The sequence below is a fragment of the Pyrus communis genome, chromosome 11 (assembly GCF_963583255.1).
Source record: "Pyrus communis chromosome 11, drPyrComm1.1, whole genome shotgun sequence".
Classification (NCBI taxonomy): Eukaryota; Viridiplantae; Streptophyta; class Magnoliopsida; order Rosales; family Rosaceae; genus Pyrus; species Pyrus communis.
The window spans coordinates 21,285,892-21,306,003 of record NC_084813.1 but is presented as its reverse complement, the minus strand read 5'-3'; the positions used below and the strand labels follow the sequence as shown (position 1 = coordinate 21,306,003).

General features: G+C 38.2%; 3 protein-coding genes across 3 annotated transcripts; 1 reads left to right on the top strand and 2 right to left on the bottom strand.

Moving 5' to 3' along the window:
- Positions 1-3,197: 3,197 nt before the first annotated feature.
- On the top strand, positions 3,198-4,710 carry LOC137708743 (uncharacterized GPI-anchored protein At4g28100-like). Its single transcript, XM_068447892.1, has 2 exons — positions 3,198-3,973; positions 4,059-4,710. The coding sequence occupies exons 1-2, from the start codon at positions 3,323-3,325 to the stop codon at positions 4,392-4,394; spliced, it is 987 nt and encodes a 328-aa protein (XP_068303993.1). The 5' UTR covers positions 3,198-3,322; the 3' UTR covers positions 4,395-4,710.
- Positions 4,711-5,794: 1,084 nt separating this feature from the next.
- Positions 5,795-9,769, bottom strand: LOC137708626 (equilibrative nucleotide transporter 3-like). The gene is made up of 11 exons (XM_068447743.1): positions 9,643-9,769; positions 9,350-9,553; positions 8,233-8,299; positions 8,008-8,112; positions 7,680-7,835; positions 7,430-7,573; positions 7,215-7,320; positions 6,937-7,112; positions 6,685-6,845; positions 6,079-6,337; positions 5,795-5,996 (listed from the first exon to the last, which is right to left on the bottom strand). The coding sequence occupies exons 3-11, from the start codon at positions 8,272-8,274 to the stop codon at positions 5,889-5,891; spliced, it is 1,257 nt and encodes a 418-aa protein (XP_068303844.1). The 5' UTR covers positions 8,275-8,299; positions 9,350-9,553; positions 9,643-9,769; the 3' UTR covers positions 5,795-5,888.
- A 2,801-nt stretch (positions 9,770-12,570) lies between these two features.
- LOC137708790 (cytochrome b6-f complex iron-sulfur subunit, chloroplastic-like) lies at positions 12,571-15,118 on the bottom strand. Its single transcript, XM_068447941.1, has 5 exons — positions 14,969-15,118; positions 14,563-14,804; positions 13,650-13,767; positions 13,236-13,418; positions 12,571-12,938 (listed from the first exon to the last, which is right to left on the bottom strand). The coding sequence occupies exons 1-5, from the start codon at positions 15,005-15,007 to the stop codon at positions 12,837-12,839; spliced, it is 684 nt and encodes a 227-aa protein (XP_068304042.1). The 5' UTR covers positions 15,008-15,118; the 3' UTR covers positions 12,571-12,836.
- Between the last annotated feature and the right edge of the window lie 4,994 nt (positions 15,119-20,112).

The window sequence follows — 20,112 nt, the reverse complement described above, 5'->3', positions numbered from 1 at the left end:
AGTAGCCAACAGGCGCAGACCCAAGCAGCTGCTCGCCCTCGACAGCAACTTTTGGCTCCTGCCATGTTCAGTTGGATGCGAGCTGCCTAGACCAAGGTAGCCCAAGCCACGCCAACCGAGGTGGCCTAGCGCCCATACGCCCAACCTACTCCCACAACCCTCTAGATAGTCCAGCATAGTCCTATACCAGTTCAACTAGGCCAGATTTAGATCCCAAGGCCGACGGTTGAACCAAGGTATTTTTACCCCACCTTACTACAGATCTGACCCATCTTAGCTCAAGCTTTGCACCTAGAGTCCATTACACTTCCATAACTTAAGCAGGTGTATACCGTCCCAACTCTTCCATTCCAAATGGCGAACAACACATATCTCGACAAATCGCCAAAGTCACAAGCACCTCGCTCGACAGACTACCTTGGTGGGTCAGCTCTTGCAACGCACCGAGATGCAGCGTGCCCCAGACGAGGCATCCCGGAGCAGGACAAGGGCAAGCGATGACGTTTCTCTCTAATGGCATCCTAGTAAGTAGCCCTTCGACTAGTGTAGACTCTCCTCTTAGCGCATGGAGGAGCGTGCACTCTCGGTTAGGCCCCCGAACGAGCATACATTTATGTTTAGGGCCACACTCCAATAATCAACATGGACAACCTTCCAGGCGAAGTGTTCATACGCGGCTAGGCCCGCAAGGAGCATCATCCACCTCACATTGGAGTAGGCAGCACAGCAGAATGGGATAAGCAGTCGCACAATCCGACTCAAGTTCAATCGGCAGCCTACAAGTAAAGGCGAAAATTTGTAGGTATTATTATTTTGCAGGTGCAGACTCATTAATTAAGGAAAGGTGAAAATTTGCATCTACATTTATGAAATGGTAAAATTACCCAAGAAAAATTGATACAAACACTCTTTGAAAGTTTGGTGGGTGGGTGTTCGATTTCCATGTGAACTGCAGTGTAATGTTTCCCTTCCTCTCTCTCTATCTGAGCCATTTATATTATTTTATGTTATCTTTAGAAAAATAATGTATGCGGAAAAAGTTTGGCTGTACCACAGGCACACACGACTTGGGTCTGAAGAGGAGCTGTTACCCAGTAAATGAACCAGTTACTATCACACGCTTAAGGTCACGCATATGCTGCTTGCTTGAATGAGTTCATCACAGAAACGGTCAAATACCTAGAACGATGCCCTTCCTTTCCAACACCGAAACTGCTCAAATTGCTTTCCTTTTTCATGCACAAGTTTCAATATACATAACTCTCTTTCCCTCTTTTCTCTTTTCTTTTTTTCACCTTTATCTTTTTTTTAGCTGCATGTTATTAACCTACGGTCATGTTAATTGCCCATTTATAATTATATATGAATAATATGAAATTATGACTAATTAGGCTTGTGACTAACTTAGCACGAGAATACCAGATAAATATCCAATCTATTCCTGTCTCTATATTCAGTCATGATGAGAGAGAGAGGGAGAAAAGGAGAATGCACACAATGTATACAAGTTTATCTCCTTATGACCTTACGTAGCAACAGAGGAAATCTTTGCTTCAGGAGTTATGCTTCTATACATCAGTATGGTAAGTGGCTCGAATTAATCCACTCATTGAAATTCTACAAAACGTTAATGCATATTCAGTCATTAATTCAACAGTATATGTTATGCATTGACGTGGTATAGAGTTGAGATACACTAGTATACCCAAATTACCAAAATTAAAACGAGGAATGTTAGCAATTTTTTATATGAAAATTCACTTTTTTTTCGTACTTGACTTTCTCACTTCCAGTGTTATGATTCAACCTATTTGTTTTCCGTTATCATTTAAAGAACAACTTTACTTAAAAAAATTAACCAAAAAAGTATTGGGGGTGTGACATCCATACACCCCTTTTTACTTCTCCCACATTTTTTTGGTTTTTAGCCGTCGGATTGGATGAATTGAAGAAGATCAACGAACAGAAATTAATAAAGGGTGTGTGAGAAGTAAAAAGGAGTGTGTGGATAGCACACCCCAAAGTATTATCTCGTTGAAAGATTCTATAATTTACATATCTGCCTTTTCTCAAGGCATTTCTTTAGACAAAGACCTTGTTTTTTCTTCTTTCCATATGGTAAATATTTCTCAAACATAGAGTGTAAATCAAACTCAAGTTTAATCATTTAGTCGTCTAATGACAATGCAACAAATAGATGAACTATGTTATCAAGTTAAACACTGAAATTTTGACAAAGTTCATCATATTTAATGGCTTGAAGTTGTGCCACATATTTAATGAGCTTCATTTTATTTTTTCTTATTTTTGTTCAACAATCCTTGCTCTTTTCTACTCATGTTCAGATCACCATTTACCTTCCTCGTTATACATGCCAGTCAAGGTTGGCTTCTCATGTCGATCTTGAAGCCATAAGAAAATTTGGCAGTTATCTCGAAAATTTCAGAGTTGCTAGAAAGATTGAAAATAAATTTTGAATTGCATCGTCGTTCTCATAAATTTGCTTAATAATCTTCACATGCGTAACACAACAAAGAAGAAAAGAGAAGGGAATGGCAGGGGAGGAATGAGGGGGGATAATCCTCCTATCAGTGTTTGAAGAGGATAGAGAATGAAAAAAGGAAAATGACACTACATCCTTCCAAATCTTTATACAGCCTTTTCTTATCATACAAAAACCCAGCACTAGTACTTAAAAACCTCTCTCTCTCTCTCTCTCTCTCTCTCTCTCTCTCTCGGGTTCCCCCAAACGAATATCTTCTATTTTTCACGGACCCTCATTGCCCTTTAGTCTTTATAAAATTATTGAACCCAAAAGTAGTTATAAACTACTGTATTATGAGTGCCCACTTTACTTCGTGAAACTCCACACACACAGTACACGGAGCGTCTCTCTGCATAATTCGAGAGGTCACGGTTTCTTTTCATCTGGATCATAATCCCCATCGAAATCACATCACACCATTTCTAGATAGAGAAAACTCCCACTTCTACAGAAAGAGAGAGGGAGACCAAGAAAGATGAAAAAAACCAATCTTTCCATCTGGCTTTTTACTAATTTCATTTCTCACTCTAATTTCTGTTCAAAGTTTGTGGCTTAGGGTTTGAGGAGAGAGAAAGTGCAGCCTTTTCTTCTGCTCTAAATATTTTCAGAATCTCTTCCCTTTACTTTTTTTTTTTCTTTTCTCCAACTTTTTCCATTTCATAATTCAAAAAACACCACCATAAAGTTGTCACCTTTCTCTAACAAAAAACAAAACCAGATTTCAAAGTCCTCACCTTTCATCATTTTTCTCCAAAACAAGCTTACTTTACTCCCAAAATGTCATCATTTCTTCCCACCTCCACTCTCACATTTTTCCTCCTCCTCCTCCTCTTATTAATATCCAGCTTTCATATTTCCCTCGCCGGTCTACTCGTCGAACCAGTGACCGGTCACCCCCAGCCGCTCAAACCGGGGGAATACTCCAGCCCCAACACCATCCCGGCCCTCCCGTCCCAAACCCAGACCCAAACCTGCCACCTCGACCTCTCCGCGGAGCTCTTCGGCGGCGTCAGCCAAGCATGCGGCCGAGACCTCGACCGGAGCCGGTGCTGCCCTGTTTTAGCCGCCTGGCTCTTCGCCGCCCACGCCGGATCAGCCCTCGAGCTCCCCTCGTCGGATACGGCTCCGTCGGCGGTGCCCGACCAGCCGATGATGCCGGACGACTCGCAGAAGTGCGTCAACTCGCTGCAGTCCTCGCTCGTCAGCCGGAACATTAGGATTCCTCAGCCCAACGCCAGCTGCGACGCGGTTCTGTGCTTCTGCGGAATCCGGCTCCACCAGATCGGCTCCTTGAGCTGCCCCGCCGCCTTCAACGTGTCGCGAGGATTTCACAACGCCACCCCCACCGCCGCTGTCAGGAATCTCGAGAAGAACTGCCGCAACTCTTCGTACTCTGGATGCACCAAGTGCCTGGGCGCTCTCCAGAAGGTCAGTTTCGTCTTTTCATATTTCAATACGAATTTTCCCCCTTTTTAGATTACAAGAATGCCCTGTGACTTGAGTGTAATTACAGCTCAAGGGAGGGAGCAAGAACGGAACGGCGGGGGACAGGAGCACGAGCGAGAGAGCGAACAAGATGTTCAACCTTGACTGCCAGCTAATGGGCCTGACGTGGCTCCTCGCCTGGAACAAAACGGCGTACATTCCGACCGTTTCGGCCGTGCTGCGCGCCATAATGTACAGCGCGCACCCGCCGCACGAGAACACGTGTAGCCCGGACCAGGAGAACATGCCGCTGGCCGTGGATTCGCTGCAGATCGAGAACGGGCAAGGTTTCGCCGCATCGCCGCCGTCCATCTTCTTGTTACCGATTCTCCCTCTGATCATTTGGGCGTCTCTGTTTGTTTAGGGGAATCCGGGTGTGTGAGGTTTTGCCCATTTTTTGGGTAGTCCCTGACACCCTGTCGTGTCGGGTCACGTGACGCAAGTGGACAAGACGGGGCTGTTGGGTTGTTTTTGTCATTTTGCCCACTGTAGATTTCAGCTCGGTTTCGAAATTGTAGTCAAAATTGTAGTGAGTAATAATTCGTTCCTCACATGGGGAGAGATTCACTTCCAATACGGTAGACACAGGATGCCACGGCAATCTGCAGTGGTTCTGGGTTGGTGTTTTAAGTCATTTACGCAAAAATAACTTACATGAAACGAGAATGCTAAACTGACAGTGTTTTAAACTAATCACGTGAAGTTGAGTGGAAAGTTAAAATATGTGGTGATGTGTAGTGGTCGGTTTAAGATACCGTCTTTTGACATTTCTGTTCTATACAAGTCTCTTCAAGCATGGTCTTGTTTTTGGCCGCTAGCATTGCGAGGGTCTAGTCACTCACGTGAATGCAGGGAAAATAAGGTAAATAAACGGGTTTAGGACACTGCCCCCTACTTAGCATATTTGTTTTTTTTTTTTGGGTCCATCGATGGTAAGAAAATAAAGTAAACAGATGGGTTTGGGACTCGGGCTATCCAATCCGAGGGTGAAAATATTCTATTTGATTGATTAGATTCATGGGTGGTGGGAATTTCTGGAGTTGCATTAATGGTAAATCATTTGGGGGTGCCCAAGGCTCATTTATAACATAGAAACTCCCCAAAACTGAGGATGTTGGTCGAAGAGTAAATGCAAAATTTTGGACCTAACAGTTTCGGATTATAAAACCCAGGACACTGTAACTTGAGGAAGTAATAGAAATGGATTAATTAATAAATTGTTTTTGGAATCGGGACTATTAAAAGGCAGTTTCACATGTTACAGGGAGCGAATTGCGGATGTATCATTGTCTTGCTCCTCCATTGGATAATTCTTTTTGTGTTCGCATTGAGAATCGTGTTCGGGTTAATTTTGGTTTGGTTGGGTTTGATTTAGCTTGTTTGGTAAATTTTGCGCAAATGCTATAAGTTATTTCATCTTTGTGCAATCTCCACTTGCATTAAACATTTCTTAGTTAACCAAACAAACTGCAAATTGTGTGAAAATGGCAAATCCATTCGCTCTTCTATTGAATAATTGTCATGTGACAAGCACGAGGGTCTTTTTCAAGCATGTTATCGTTAATTCCATGTAATTATGAAGAAAAATTGATTTCTGATGGGTTTAGTCGTGTAGAATGATAAGAGTAGTCTTCCGCTTATCACATAATAAAAAAGTGAATGAGTTTGACGGTAATCCAAAATTGCAGGAAGGTTGAACTAGGGGTTGACATGATCCATATCAAAACATATTTTTCTTCCTCATTATTTAATGAATCACCAAACTAAAAGAATTATAAATACATTATTTTGCCCTGTAAAACTTGACCAACAGAAAATCACAATCTTCAAATCACCTAAGTAGTATCAAATCCATCCCTTACCAGCCCTTCCCTATAAGCCACAACCAATCAAGTGTCACCCCTGCAAATATACCTCCAAGCAAGAACATCACCAGAAGATTTCCCAAAGCATTTTGCTCCGGCCCCTGCAAACCCAAAAAACTCCGATAAGTCTTTGCTTTCAACTCGAAAAAACTGTTAGGTTTAAGTAAATTGAAGTGCACAAACCTTGTAGCCCTTAGGTGCTGAAGTGAGGACGCAGACAGTGAGGTAACCGTTGGTTAAACCTAAGAAGGATGTGAGCATGATCATCCAGCCTTGGTCACCATACTTGGCCGTGAAATAGAAACACGGGACAAGTAAGAAGCGTGAAAGAATCACGATCATGAGCCCTCTGCGCGATTCCATCTTCAGGAATTTCACTAGCGGAATGTATCTTCCGATGAGATCACACACATTGTACATTGTAATCAAAACGAGTGCATACCTGACAAACAAAAGTATGCACACTCATGTAAGCGTACTCTGAGCGGGAAGTGAATGGAACATTAAGGCAAAGGGAAAATTTTAACAATGCCTCTAAACTCAGTTCCCTATTCCAATTTGCCTGTTTAACTTTCAGTTTGTTCTGAGGCTCCCTGATCATTTAATAGGTTCCGGTATGCTCCAAATCTGTCAATTTTTTTTGTAAACTGAGAGGTACTTTCGTCCATTCAAGGTGGGAAAACTAACGAAAGTTGAGATTGAAAACCGAAAGGAAGACATAAGTTCAGGGAGTAGTGGTAAGGTCCAAGGTGCAAACATGTCATGTGATAGATTGTGTTCAGTACATACCATGTTCCCAAACTGTGAGATCCAGTGTCTTCTGATAAGAATCCGGGGAAAATTGACAGAGTGAGCGTATAGATTAGAAACATGCCAAGTGCATAATCAATGTTTTGAAGCAATAGCTGTTTGTTCCCAAGTCGGTCAGGTTCTTTTCGATTTTCCACATCCTGCATCAAATTCCAGCGTTTTTTTTTGTATAACATTAGAACATGAATGCTTGGGAAACTTTTTAAGCAAGTATTGGACAGAATAACATACTGTTGCTTCTGGCAATTTTTGGATGCCACCGGCAGCAAGGTCAGCTGAAACAGTTTTAGATCCTTCGGAAGCTGCCTTTGAGCGATAGTACTTAACAATTGGCAGCTTTGGAAAGGAAAAAGCATAGAGGAGAACGCAGAGAAGCTCGAAGAATGAAGAGATGGCGAAGAACAAAACTGCAATGGACAGTGAAAAAATAAACAGCCTATAGTAAGAGATCCAAAATAAAACAGTAAAATGTTCAACAAAATATGAAAAACTGAGAACTTTGAACCTACTGGCTCCCTTTCGAAGACCATTTTGGGAATTCTCAAATGCCGCCTTTGTAATCAGCCTCAAAGCAGAGGTTAGAGCTCCTGATGCAGCCGAACCAGCAAGGAAAGACTGAAAAGTTTGAAACAAGAGAAACTCAGAAACTGATAACAATTTCGAAAACACAAAGGAAAACAAATATTAAGCATCGAACATGAAATTGTGGAAAGACAATACTGACTTGGATGAGCTCAACTGGCATGAAAGAGAGGTCTCCAACCATTCCACCTTGCACATGAGCATCTGCAATTCCAAAGGCAGCGCTAATTGCACAAATTCCGATAAAAGTTCCAAAACCTCCTTTCCCTGATGTAGCTAAATCCAACTGTGCCAGAATCAAGAACATTTTAGAGACTTAAACCAATGCTAACATTGTGAAATTAAGAAGTATACTAAAAATTATAATCTTTGAAGATTTGATGGGAACTTACAACGAGCACCAACAGAGAACTTAGGAAAAACAGAATGTATCCAAATAGGTTTCGCTTCCTAGTATTGATCTTCGCCTCATGGTATGATAGTGCAAATATCGTTAAAAGTGCGAATGGCTGGTATACCAGTGTAAGTACCCTCGAGGGATGGTACCGCTGCAGCGGGAAAAAAGAAAAAAAAGAAACAAACCCGAGGCATTTATCCAACTTCAAAGGTAACAAACTGTCCAAACACACTGCCTACTGTCACATAATTCAAAAGCAAATACAGGAGATTATGAACTAACAGGAACAGTGAGAACAAAAAATGATTTCTTCAGGCAGTTACCGGGAACAAGTTAACATAGTAATCTTGAATTGTGAGCATGCTGTTCCATGAAAAGAGGCATCCATTTCCAAGAAGCCAACACACTAACATTGCAGCATACTTCCCCTACAATTAGAGAACAAATCCATATTAGAAATTGGTTCCACGCTAATTTAAGCGAGAGGGATTCGAATTTGGGTGCAAATTCGTGCTAGCGTAAAGGAAACAAAAGAAGGGGCAACAAACCTCAAGCTTTGGAGGGGGCGCATTCACATCAATGCCTGCCATGACTGCTTCCTTTCAACCAGCTTCCCTACAAAGCGACGCCTTTATGGCAAATTAGCACACCAATATATAATAACCCACATGATTAGAAGTCGTTTTTTGGAAATTATTTATTAATGGCTAGTTTAAATTGATGATCTTCGGCTATTCCTCTTAAATTTTTCTGCTCTGGCCACGAACTTTCTGCTCAATCTTGTCATTAGCAAATCATTAAATTTCTGGAGTACATAAAATAAGACTTAGAAATAAAGTCCTACTGTGAATCTGTCACTACACTAATCGGAGTCAACCCCCCTTCAACGAAGAGATTTCAGTTAGCCGGGAACACGAATGGTACATCAAGTATCATAATACAAGTGGTTAGATATTTAAAAAGAAAAATTTCCAACTACTTGTATTATAACACTTTGTGTACCCGATCGTGTTCCCAGCACAGTAAAAAATTTCTCCCTTCAATGATTAAGATTTTCTTAGATTCAACCAGACAAGGCATTAGACATTTAAGTACATAATTTGTCCATCTTGTATCTATAAATTAGTTCGAACGGTAAAAATGAAGTTGTAGACTTTTCGCCAGAAGATTCATTATAAGATAGGAGTTGGGTTAGTTGAATAGGGAGGTGGATTGTCTACCCTCCCATTTCCACACTCTCCTCATGCCTGTGATCACGGTTAAGTTACGTCAACATTTTATATTCATATTACTTTTTGTTTTATTATTTCTATAAAAAATTAATATAAAATGTTAACGTAGCTTAACCGTGACCACACATCATAGGAGGACATGAGAAAAGTATGGAAATGAAAGGACAGACAATCCACCTCCGTTGAATAGGGCGATGTGTCACCACTGTTACACGTTCATGTTCAAACCGTAAATTAGATTAATTTAGATATAAATATCTGTTCGCAAGAACAGACAATATATGATATTCCCAACGTATAAAATTTGAATCCTACGATGCAAGAAGAAACAAAAAATCCAAGCGATCACATTTGAATTTCCTTCATCATTATCTTTCATAAACATGCAAAACCAAAGATTTATCCACAAAAGGAGAGAGAGATAGAAACTTACTCTTAGAAGAAGGTGGGTAGGATTGGATATGTATGGATTGGACTGTGAGTGTGAGAGGACCCTTTTCGATGAAGACTCCAACTTTAGCCGTCAGCTACTGTGCAAACCCAGAAATAAGAACTCGCGGGTGTTTGGTTGCTGGCGTAAAACTCAAATCCTATGTTTGTTCAACTTTTTTCTGGCTTTGTGGCATCCGGAGTTGCACTGCATTCAACAAAGTCGTGAGGATTCAGGAATCACAATGAAATAATAATCCAGTCCAATTCAATCCATAAACAAAATCAAATCTCAACCCGTTTTTGTTTCCCCCGAAAACATCTCAGATTCTCAATAGTCGCCACAGAAAATTAAGAAATAAAAGAAAAAAGAACTGTAAGACTTTGAATTTGAATAGGACTGGACGTTCATGGCCAGTTGTTTGGGTCTATAAAAGGACAGAAAGGAGTGAAACTCTCCTGAAAAGGGACGCAAGTGTTAACAAATTAGGGGGTGTTGACTCTGCCGCCACGGCGTCTGTTTCTCCCTCGTCACTTCCACGTGCACATTGGTAATAGGAAGAGGATCCTCTCCTGAGCTCAGGATGAAGATCCTCCTTATCACGAAAACCGGACCGTTCAATTTTAATCCAACGGCTCTAAACAGGGGGTCTCTTAAAAAATTATAATAATTGCAACCGTTGGATTAAAATTGAATGGTTTAGATTTCGTCGTCAGGAGGATCCCCATCCTATGCTCAGGAGAGGATCCTCTTCCTTGGTAATATTCTATTTTCTTTATTATTGATTAGATGCTTTATTAGACATCATAAAATAGTACAGAGAAAATTATAGCAGCGGTCTCTCAATTTTAACATAATTGAAGTAATGGTTCCTTAACTGAAAATTCATGACTATTAGTCTCTTAACTCCTCAAAACGTGTAGCTATAGTCTTTTTCTTCAACTCCGTTAGAATTTCCATTAAAATGAGTCATGTGCTACGCACATGAAGCTGAATTGAGGGGCAAATATGAAAAACCAAAATAAGAAAAATTGTAGCAATGATCCCTCAACTTTAACCCAACTAGAGAAATTGTCCCTCAACTTTAATCCAATTAGAGCAATGGTCCCTCAATTTTAGCAATAGTCTTTCCAACATAACTTATTTTAATGGAATTCTGACGAAGTTAACGAAAATGATTATAGCTGCACGTTTTGATGAGTTAAGGGATCAATGGTCATTGATTTTAGTAGAGAGACTATTGCTTTAATTTAATTAAAGTTAAAAGACCATTGTTTAATATTAAAAACTAAAATTGCTTCTTATTTTAAAGACACGCTGCCTGATTAAACATTATTGGACGTAAATCAAACGTTGTACATATACTAGCGCTAAAAATGATAAAATATTGTCTATAGAAAATGGCAAACCGAAAGAAATACGCTAGTGATATCGACCTTGATAAAAAAAATAAAAATAAAATAAAATAAATAAAAAAAAATCTCAAGAAGACCACTTGGGACAAGACTTCGGGCTAGTTTGGTATTGCTGTACTTTGAAAAAAAACCGATTCTGCTATGCTGTGAGAATAAGCAGCTGTGAAATAAAGCAGCAAAGTGTTTGGTAAACTTTTTTTGTAAAAGTGCTTTTGAAAAAGAAAAAAAAAACAGTATTATAGTGTTTGGTAAACTTTTATGTAAAACAGATGTGAAAAAAAGTCGGTTTTTCAAAGCTGGGGTTTGCAGCTTCTTGTTTTTGGCTTTTTTTTCACCCAAAACTGTGAAAAAAAGCTGAAGCTGAATGTTTACCAAACATAAAAACAGCTCCCAGCTTTTTTTTATACCAGCTTTTTTCAGAATCACCTCAGTACCAAACCAGACCTTCGGGGTAGTAAAAAAAGCTCCAACGCACTTGGATTTCAACATTTACCAACTATTGCATTAGTCGACACCACCGTCATCACCTTCATAATCGGAAGGCCAAGTACACCCTCATTAGGTCTATTCCCACGAGTAATTACCCGGAAAGCAAAATTCATTCATAACTTCTCCTTGATTAGCCGGGATATTTCCGTCGAACATTAGGTCTATTCCCACGAGTAATTACCCGGGTTTCGCTTTGTCTCCCGAGTTGCCTCATGAGGTGGTGGAGGCTGATGTGGCATCAGGTCGACATGGTCGCACTTTATCTAAGTAATGCTACATTTATCATATGTTGACGTGATCCTATTTTATCTGAATAATACTACATATCACATTTGTATTATCTCTATAATAGAAATATGACTCACTATCATGTGAATCCTATCTTTATTGGAGAGGAGTTGGCTTTATCTAAACACGGGATGACTACTGGCCGAAGGTTCATGTCAAGAGCATCTCCAAATGAGATGTCAAATATAATATGTCAAAATTTTATTTGATGACTAATATGACAAATTGAATACAAATGCTAAATTCTCTTCTTTTTCAATGGATGTGTCAAATATTTATTTTATTATTTTATTGGGCCTAGAGTTACATTAACTATTAAAAAACAATCAAAATTAATTGTAGTTTTTATTTTATTGGTTGTTAATGGGATCCATGTATTAAAAAATTCAATTAAATATATTTGACTTATTCTTTGTTTGCTGTAAAAAAAGGCAGCTAGAAAGCAAAGAGTCCAATGACTCACATGCCACATCATATATGACATATCTGTTGAAGAACACCTAAATATTTTTTAATCATATTTGACATATTTAACATCTCTTTTGGAGATAATCTAAAACCATGGCTGGTGTCACGTAGTTATGGTATCGCAAATCTTCAGAGTCACATTAGGTCGGACGTCCGACTGGCTAAATGTTCAAGGCTTTCGTAAATTCCGACCCCTGATTTGAAATCGTTGGGCAGGTTGGACAAGGTTATATAGTTGTTCAAAGCTATGTCGCCATCATGTATGAAGACATAAATTTGGTTAGTGGTGGTGTTCAAGTTGGACAAAGTTATATAGTTGTTCAACATTGTCTGTGTTTCTTCATTTAATTGGTCTAAATTCTGCATTGGATAAAAACTGAGCTTTTCAAATTAAAATCCGTCACTTATATGACTTGTCAAATAATACAGCAATTTGAATCTGGTATTTCAACAAATTATAAATAAATTTTTATGCGACTTAACTTAATACGACACATTTGCAGTCAGTGACGGAGATAGAATTTTGTCACGATTAGTGTGCGATAATTAAAGGAGTTCCCATCCTCACAACCCTTAGAGATCTTAATTCCCATACTCAATGGAACCATCAACTACAAGACAATACAATCCAACAGGTTTTGCAAAAGCCAGTATTAATACATAAAGAAGAGAAGATCAGAACTTGGCACAAAATTAGGTCTTCCTTGGACACAAATAAATGCTTCAAATTCAACAAAGAATAACCTTATGACACAGGTTGTTTATGAACGAAGAAAGATATAGCGAAACAATTCAAATTACATATTTTCATAAGAGTTGCTTTGTGATGTTTAAGACCACCATGGATCTTCGCCGGTTCTGAAGTCGGTTTCAACCCATGGAACAAACACCACCTTCCCGTCATCAATATCGGCATGAGCCAACGCCAGAGACTGTTCCAACAAGTAAAATTTCAAAGATTGGTTATTTCAGAAAGGAGGTAAAGAAACGGACTTTTATCGTATGTATTATGCAGCACTCGACATAAATATATGCATATTGCAGTTTGAAAACCGTTGTGGACATAGCAATTTTGTATGCTCGGTTAGCCTTCATCATAAAACCAATCACTTTAACGCCTTACATAGTTACAACCCTACGCTACCAAGCTCAGTACATACTTGGTTGACATATCTTCAAGAAAAAGAATTTAAACTAGCAAGAGTCAATAAAAGTCTAAATGAACTCACCAAAGGAGCAGGTCCTCTGACAACCCTTCCTTGGTCATTGTACTGGGATCCATGGCAAGGGCATAAGAACTTGTTCTCCGCCTTGTTAAATGGCACGACACAGCCAAGGTGAGTGCAGACGGCATTGATTCCGTACGTGGCAAGAGTTTTATCTTTCTCCACAACAAGGTATGTAGGATCACCCTGACAAGCACAGCAAACAATCCGAGATAATTTAATACCTTCTAATAATATACATCCCAAATTTCTCAATTCCATTTTCAGAATGGTTGACCACAACAAAAAGTATCATTAGGTCATAATCCCATAATGCTGCTGATTGTATTGGAAGTCAGACTTGTACTTTTCATACAAATTGAAATGAGGATATGATAATCTAAGATATTGAGCTTCATCAGTGACATGTATCAGTACCTTCAATCCTTGTGTGAGGGTCCTGTCACCAGGGCCATGAGTCTTAAGCCATTCAGCTGCAATCACGTCATTTCCGAGAGCATCCTTAGCAACTTGACCAGCAGAGCCGGAACCGGAGCTATAATGTTTTTCCAAGCAATCGTAGCCATATCAAAGAGCTATGGATAAATTATTTCATGCCAATACACTATTTTGAGTATGATGGCCATTGGGATATAACATGATTGTTCACTCACATCCTAACAAACACTCACTAATGGAAATCAAGAGTTCTTGTTGAACAGTTCAGTGGTGAAGAAAAAACTCATATAGTGTGAGGAGAAAGGAGTTTCTCTCTTGGGTAATGAATGCTATTTAGAGAGTGTCTCAACAAATGTTGTTAGTTTGGCGTGTCTAAATAACATTATTGTTTTCTATTTGGTATCAACTTCTCAATGGGGGATCAGTTCAACTTTTAACATTCAAGACGTGGTTCCATATAGAGGTTCTATAACTTCTACCTTGGCTGTACAACATTTGAAGAAAAATTAGACTTCTTGCAGCTAAGCAAAGCTCAGTCGATATCAGTGGACCAATGAGACTAATAGCTTATGAAAATAAATTAACGCAAAAATCAATGAAACCTTTGAAGTGAATCCTAAGCCGCATTTGGATTGGTCTTAGTGAGTTCAACGGTTCAATATGATACACAAGATATAATCCAAATACAATGAAAACCCCAATAACAAGTACCACCACCAATCAACACAAATACTTAAATGAAAGAAAAGGGCAAAAAGTAGACATGAGTTATGTCAATTAGCTACAGTTCAACCACATCTTCTTAAATTAGAATAGTTTAGAATATATATCATCTTGTTTAAGAAAAACTAAAAATTGGGAAAAGGGTAAGGTGGGAAGGAAGAAAACTCACCCAGGTGGGGCAAAGAAAGTGGCATAAGGAACCAGCATGAAGCCACTGGGAAGTGAGATGGCACCCAGAAGAAGCAGATTCATAAGCTTCCTCTTCTCCATGTCTGGCACTCTATCAGCAGAAATACTGGCTGCCTGGCACGTGACTCTCATTCCCTTCCCATTTCCCATCATCTGTGTCCTCTTGCCCTTCACGGCAAAGCCCTGCGCTGATGAAAACATTGCACTCTTGCTGGAGCATAGCTGAAATAAACAAATAAATAAACCAAACACAAGAAAAGCTGATTTTTCATTAATTCTGGCCTTAACCCTCCAAACCCACGTCAGGGAAATCAATTAAAAGAGATCAATCAGTACTAATCAATGGTCAAGTAAGCAATAGGAGAGTTGGTTTTTGGTTTTATTACCTGGGAAGTGGTAGCAGGAGAAAGAGTAGAGGAAGCCATTGGAACGAGATTGCTTGGAGATAGAACTGTTAGCTTCTTTTTTGTGTGAAATATGGTTTTGTAACGACCACAGCCATTGGTGGATAAGGCGCATGGCCAAAAGGGCGCCACATAACCACATGTTCATGATCAAGAATTTTCATTTTTCCCCTCCTCTCTATATAATAAACTTTCAAATAAAATAAATTGACGACTCTTTTGAAAAATTAAAAAACAGCAATGATGGGCTGACTTACCCAAGATTGGGATGGGCTATAAATATATTTGTCAACAAGGATTGTGAATTATAGTATTGGGCCATTAGTGGTTTGGATTTGGGCTTTCGGCCCTGAGAATGGTAAATTTTTCTTTTCACTTGTTTTTCCTTTCCAAAAGTTTCGAATTATGGTGGCAATGGGATCACGTTTGAGTTTAACCATTTATATTCGTGTTGCCTTCTTGTTAATTCATTGATTGGTCATCATACAAAATAGTGGCGGAGACAGAAGTTGAACTCACTGGGGTTGTGATGAAGAAGGAGGCATATTTTTTTTATTATATATAATTCATGACTAATTCTTATGTATCTCGATGGATGCAGTCATGTTATAACCATATATCCTTAATGTGTAATTAGTTAGATTTTTTCAACTTAAGCAGTCGCAATCGTTAATTTGGTCGCCAAAGCAAATGCACCAACTTGTGTGAAAGACTATCGATTAATAGTGTTTGAGAAATAATGGAAATCAAATAAGAAATCAAACGCATGAAGACATAAAACTGAAGCTGAACCTAATTGTTGGAAGTTGTTATTGGGATAATGGGACTGGTAGCAAAAATTATATGGAGTTGTTGGGGTTATGTCAACCCATTGACCACCCCTTCCCTCCGCTACTGATGCAAATGATGTGAAAATACTGACAATAACTAATTTTAATCATCTAAAATTTGAAAAACAGTTACCATTTTGTTAATATAATATTAGTCGAACAGTTTTAATCGTGTTTCGTGGCATGCACACAATGATTCCTACATTTGTGCACATTTGAAGTCATTATAATATGTTGTGCCCTAAATTTCTACTCCTTCATGACTTAATTATCGTACCAAGAATAGAGTAATTTATTTAACAACAGAAACTTTGAATAGGGATTAATTTTCTGCTTAAAGACAACTTTTGTTGTAGTAGCGTGAGCGACAATGTTAGATCACTACCACCATTTCATGATTTCACATAAACCATAAGTCAAATACCAAATAGACAATTCAGCTAATCCCCCTTTTTTCTCACTACCAAACCCTTTGAATCCTTTGGCAATAAAGTAAGAGCAATGTTCGATTGTCTTCAACTTCCACTTGAAATTCTGGGTTTGCATGCCCTCCTTTATCCTAGTTTATTGAACACAAGTTTTGACATTCTTTCCTCTCCCTGTCCCTCTTACACTCACTCATATACCCCCCTTGCAAGTTGATCTTAGGTGAAAACACAAATACAACTAATCATAATCCCAAAAACAGTCTCAGCTTTTGCTTCTAGCATTATTTTCTTTTACCATATGATTATAAGGAAATTTTTACCATATGCTATACATCTCAAATCCCTAGTACTGCTACTTCATAATGATTTTTTTTCCCCAGTCTACAGCCAAGCACCGTGGGGAAAAACTTTTGGTACACTGGTCTCCAGAAGCTAATTAAGCTAGTCCTTAGGCAATGAATATGGACTTGTAATTGGATCTACTACGGACCTTAGTGTCCAGAGCCTAGGGATGAAATCATCTGGGCCGCTAATTGGTGTGTAAAGGAAATCAGAGCCGTTGGTTTTGTACGGTGGGCCAGGAAAATGAGTTAATGGGGACCGTTGTATTGAATTTGTGAGGCTCAGATGAATTGATCTCTAAACTCCAAACACTAAGGTCCGGAGCGGATCCAATTCCTATGGACTTATACATATGGAGTATAGCCGTTAGCCATTTAGAAAATGGATAAATGAAAGAGTTATATCTTATACAAACAAGAGTCTTTCTCTTGATCACTATGGAGTATGGATTATGAATTGAATTAGTGAGACAACTACGTGTATACGTACGTACATAGCTTAGTTGTCACTAGATCAAAATTTAATGGTTGGCATTTCATTCAAAAGTCACCATTGGATTGTGATCAACGGTAGTCTACAGCCTTTAATCTTAATATTTAAGTACTAATGTGTGTGAGATAATGAGTCTTTCATCTCTCCCAAGCTGTTTTCGTGGTAGATTAGCATGCAGTATACTGCCAATGAATTCTCCACAGAAAGATAAATAATTGAGTATAACTAGGTTTTCACTTTCGTCCCAAAGGAGAACAAGGTCCACTTCACCTGTCTCCACCATGAATTTGCAAACCCATAAAAATAATATATTAATGATGATGTTATCTGAATAGGGTAATGGCGTGAAACACACACATCATGTGGTTCCACCTCTTTCTCTCTCTCTCCCTCAATATCTCTCCAAGCGTGCAATCTCATTCTCAACCTGTTCCACCTCTTTCTCTCTCTCTCTCTCTCTCTCTCTCTCCCCCCACCCCCCCCTCAATATCTCTCCAAGCGTGCAATCTCATTCTTAACCTGTTCACTCTCTACCACTCTCAAATCTCATCCTTTTAACAAAACTCCATTAACAACTTACTTAATAATCAATCAATCTTCTTTTAAATCTTATTTATATGTATACATTGTTAAAGGTTCGACAGTTCACGGGCTACTGCTAATTAATGTTGATATTATTTCCATTTTAATATGTGCAATCCGGTAAGTGTGAATTTTTATACAACAAATCTCGATAAAATTAGTGTAAAACCATTCAATTCAATTAATAATTCAGTTAAGTTTTGAGTGTGAAACATGCCTCAACATACACCTAGCTCTAAAAGTAATTAAAGAGACCTTATATTATATATTCTATATATTGGTCTTCCAAGGAGTAAGAAAGAATAGTTCTTTGTATTTTCTTTTGCTTTCTCTTGCACCAATGTTGAGAAACTAAAGAGAATCCATTGTTTTTGTCAAAGATGAAGACACCCAACAAAGTAAAAGAAAGTAGGAAGAAAAGAAAAAATATATAAGGTACCCGCATCAATGATTAAAAGTAGGGTTTCGAGATGGAGCAAGCTTGAAGCAACCAAAAAACAATGGAACGTTCTTCAAAGCAATTAGCCAGGCATTTCGATTCAAGTGATAAAACAAACAGACACTAAATTAAAATTTATTTGGTTTCTTCTGGTATCCCAAAATTTTTGTCTCCCGACTAACAAGAAATTAAGATCGATTTTAGTTTACTATTCCTTATGTATGCCTTGCGGAATGACTCACAAGTAGAATCCTATGGTAAGGTCGTTACTCAGTTACCCTTGTAGAATAATTAAAGGGCAAAAAATGGTTTAAAATGTGGATGGTATTTGTAAATCATGTGAAATTGAGATCCTTTTTCATGCAATCAACGGTGGTATACGATAACATGGATTCTCAGAAGTTGAATTTGACTATTGTTTTGGAATACCTGTGGTTGATGGTATCGCATTATTATATTTAGGGTGTTGCTATCTAAATACCATTTTTACTTCTCACACAGTTTTTTTAATTTCTAGCCGTTTGATCAAATGAATTAAAGAATATCAATGAACAAAAATTAACAAGGTTGTGTGGAAAGTAAAAGAACCTGTGAATAACACTCCTATATTTCATTCTAAATTCTATTATTACTCTTTTCATACTCCGCGTAGAAAAGGCTACAATTGGTTTGGCATCAATCTATTCAACCACATATATAAGAATTTAGTACCTTAAAAACATGGGTGATTATTAACTGGTAATTTATTATAACGCTAGTGAGTGGTTTTAGCTTCATATTGCGCTTTTTGTCATATTATTGAGAAATCTTGTGACCATATTCTTAATTATCCTCAAACTATTGCTTTATGAAAAAGGATTTTCATTCTTTTGACAAGCCTCTTATGCTCCTTGACAGTCCATTGAAGATGTATTTCTTTATGGTTTTTGGTCTCATCATTGTCCAAGTCCGTTTGAAAGCTTTGGTCCTTAGTTACTTGCAATTTATTTGGTGGCTTTGGCACGAAAGTAACCATAAAAAGTTTCTATGTATGTTGATTACCTTCTATTAGCTTGGTCTGTGGATGTCCTATTGTTTATCAAAGTTTTTTGCGCAAATTGTTGATAGTATATTGCTCGCTTGCGCTTCTATTTTTAACACATTTTTAGGGAAGAAAATTTTGACGGATTCTTTTGCTAATTTTGGTGTAATAAATAGTAGTTTTACGTGGTGGGACTTGATACCTAATTTTGCAAAGGCATCATATAAAAGAGACAGCGTTGGACTTCTTTTTCCATTTGAGGTAATCTTTTTCAGATATGATTTATAGATTGTGGCTTGGTTGCAGGTATTTCTAAGTTTTGTTTTAGAGGGGTTTTGGTCCTTTGTAACCCCCTCTCCCCTCCTCTCTTAAATCATTTTCTTCAAGATTCAGGAGGGTTGAGTTTTTGCCTCCTTCTCGTTGCTTGTATAACGAAGGATAAGATTTGTATTCCCCCTGTCTAAATATAACTTTTATTTTTTATATCAATAAATTTTCCACCTAACATGTTAAAAAAAAAAAAAGAAAAGGGTCTAAAATATTATATATTTAACAAAAATTGGCATAAACATGGTCGTGCCTCACAACTGTACTGGTGCAACTATGGTCGTTTTTTACAAAAAGGTCAGAGACGTTGATGTTAAATATTACCGTCAAATCATTTTTATTTTGGTATAATGAAACACTTACAAGAGCTACTTCGAGGTAACGTTTAACATGATACAATTGTACTCTCGGAACTTTAACATGAAGGTTGTGAGTAGGAGTTCACAGATCATACATTCTACTATTAATTACGAGATCGTTTGGATGTACTTTTAAAATGACTGAAAACGCTTTTGGTGAAAATGTTTTTAGAACCAATCTTTAGTAAAATGTAAGTGAATCCTGAAAAAGCACTTAAAGTGCTTTCTAAAAAAAACACATAACTGGTGCTTCTTGCATAAAACACTTTAAGTATTTTTGAAATCTAAAACAATTATCTCTAAAAA

Excerpts from the sequence above, each read along its gene's own strand:
- LOC137708626 (XM_068447743.1), bottom strand. The coding sequence starts at position 8,274 with ATGGCAGGCATTGATGTGAATGCGCCCCCTCCAAAGCTTGAG. Across the intron at positions 8,113-8,232 it reads CGCCCCCTCCAAAGCTTGAG|GGGAAGTATGCTGCAATGTT; the intron begins GTTTGTTGCCCC and ends CTCTAATTGTAG. Across the intron at positions 6,846-6,936 it reads AAAAATTGCCAGAAGCAACA|GATGTGGAAAATCGAAAAGA; the intron begins GTATGTTATTCT and ends AATTTGATGCAG.
- LOC137708743 (XM_068447892.1), top strand. The coding sequence starts at position 3,323 with ATGTCATCATTTCTTCCCACCTCCACTCTCACATTTTTCCTCCTCCTC. Across the intron at positions 3,974-4,058 it reads GCCTGGGCGCTCTCCAGAAG|CTCAAGGGAGGGAGCAAGAA; the intron begins GTCAGTTTCGTC and ends GTGTAATTACAG.
- LOC137708790 (XM_068447941.1), bottom strand. The coding sequence starts at position 15,007 with ATGGCTTCCTCTACTCTTTCTCCTGCTACCACTTCCCAG. Across the intron at positions 13,419-13,649 it reads CCCTCACACAAGGATTGAAG|GGTGATCCTACATACCTTGT; the intron begins GTACTGATACAT and ends TGTGCTTGTCAG. Across the intron at positions 12,939-13,235 it reads TCAGAGGACCTGCTCCTTTG|TCTCTGGCGTTGGCTCATGC; the intron begins GTGAGTTCATTT and ends TTGTTGGAACAG.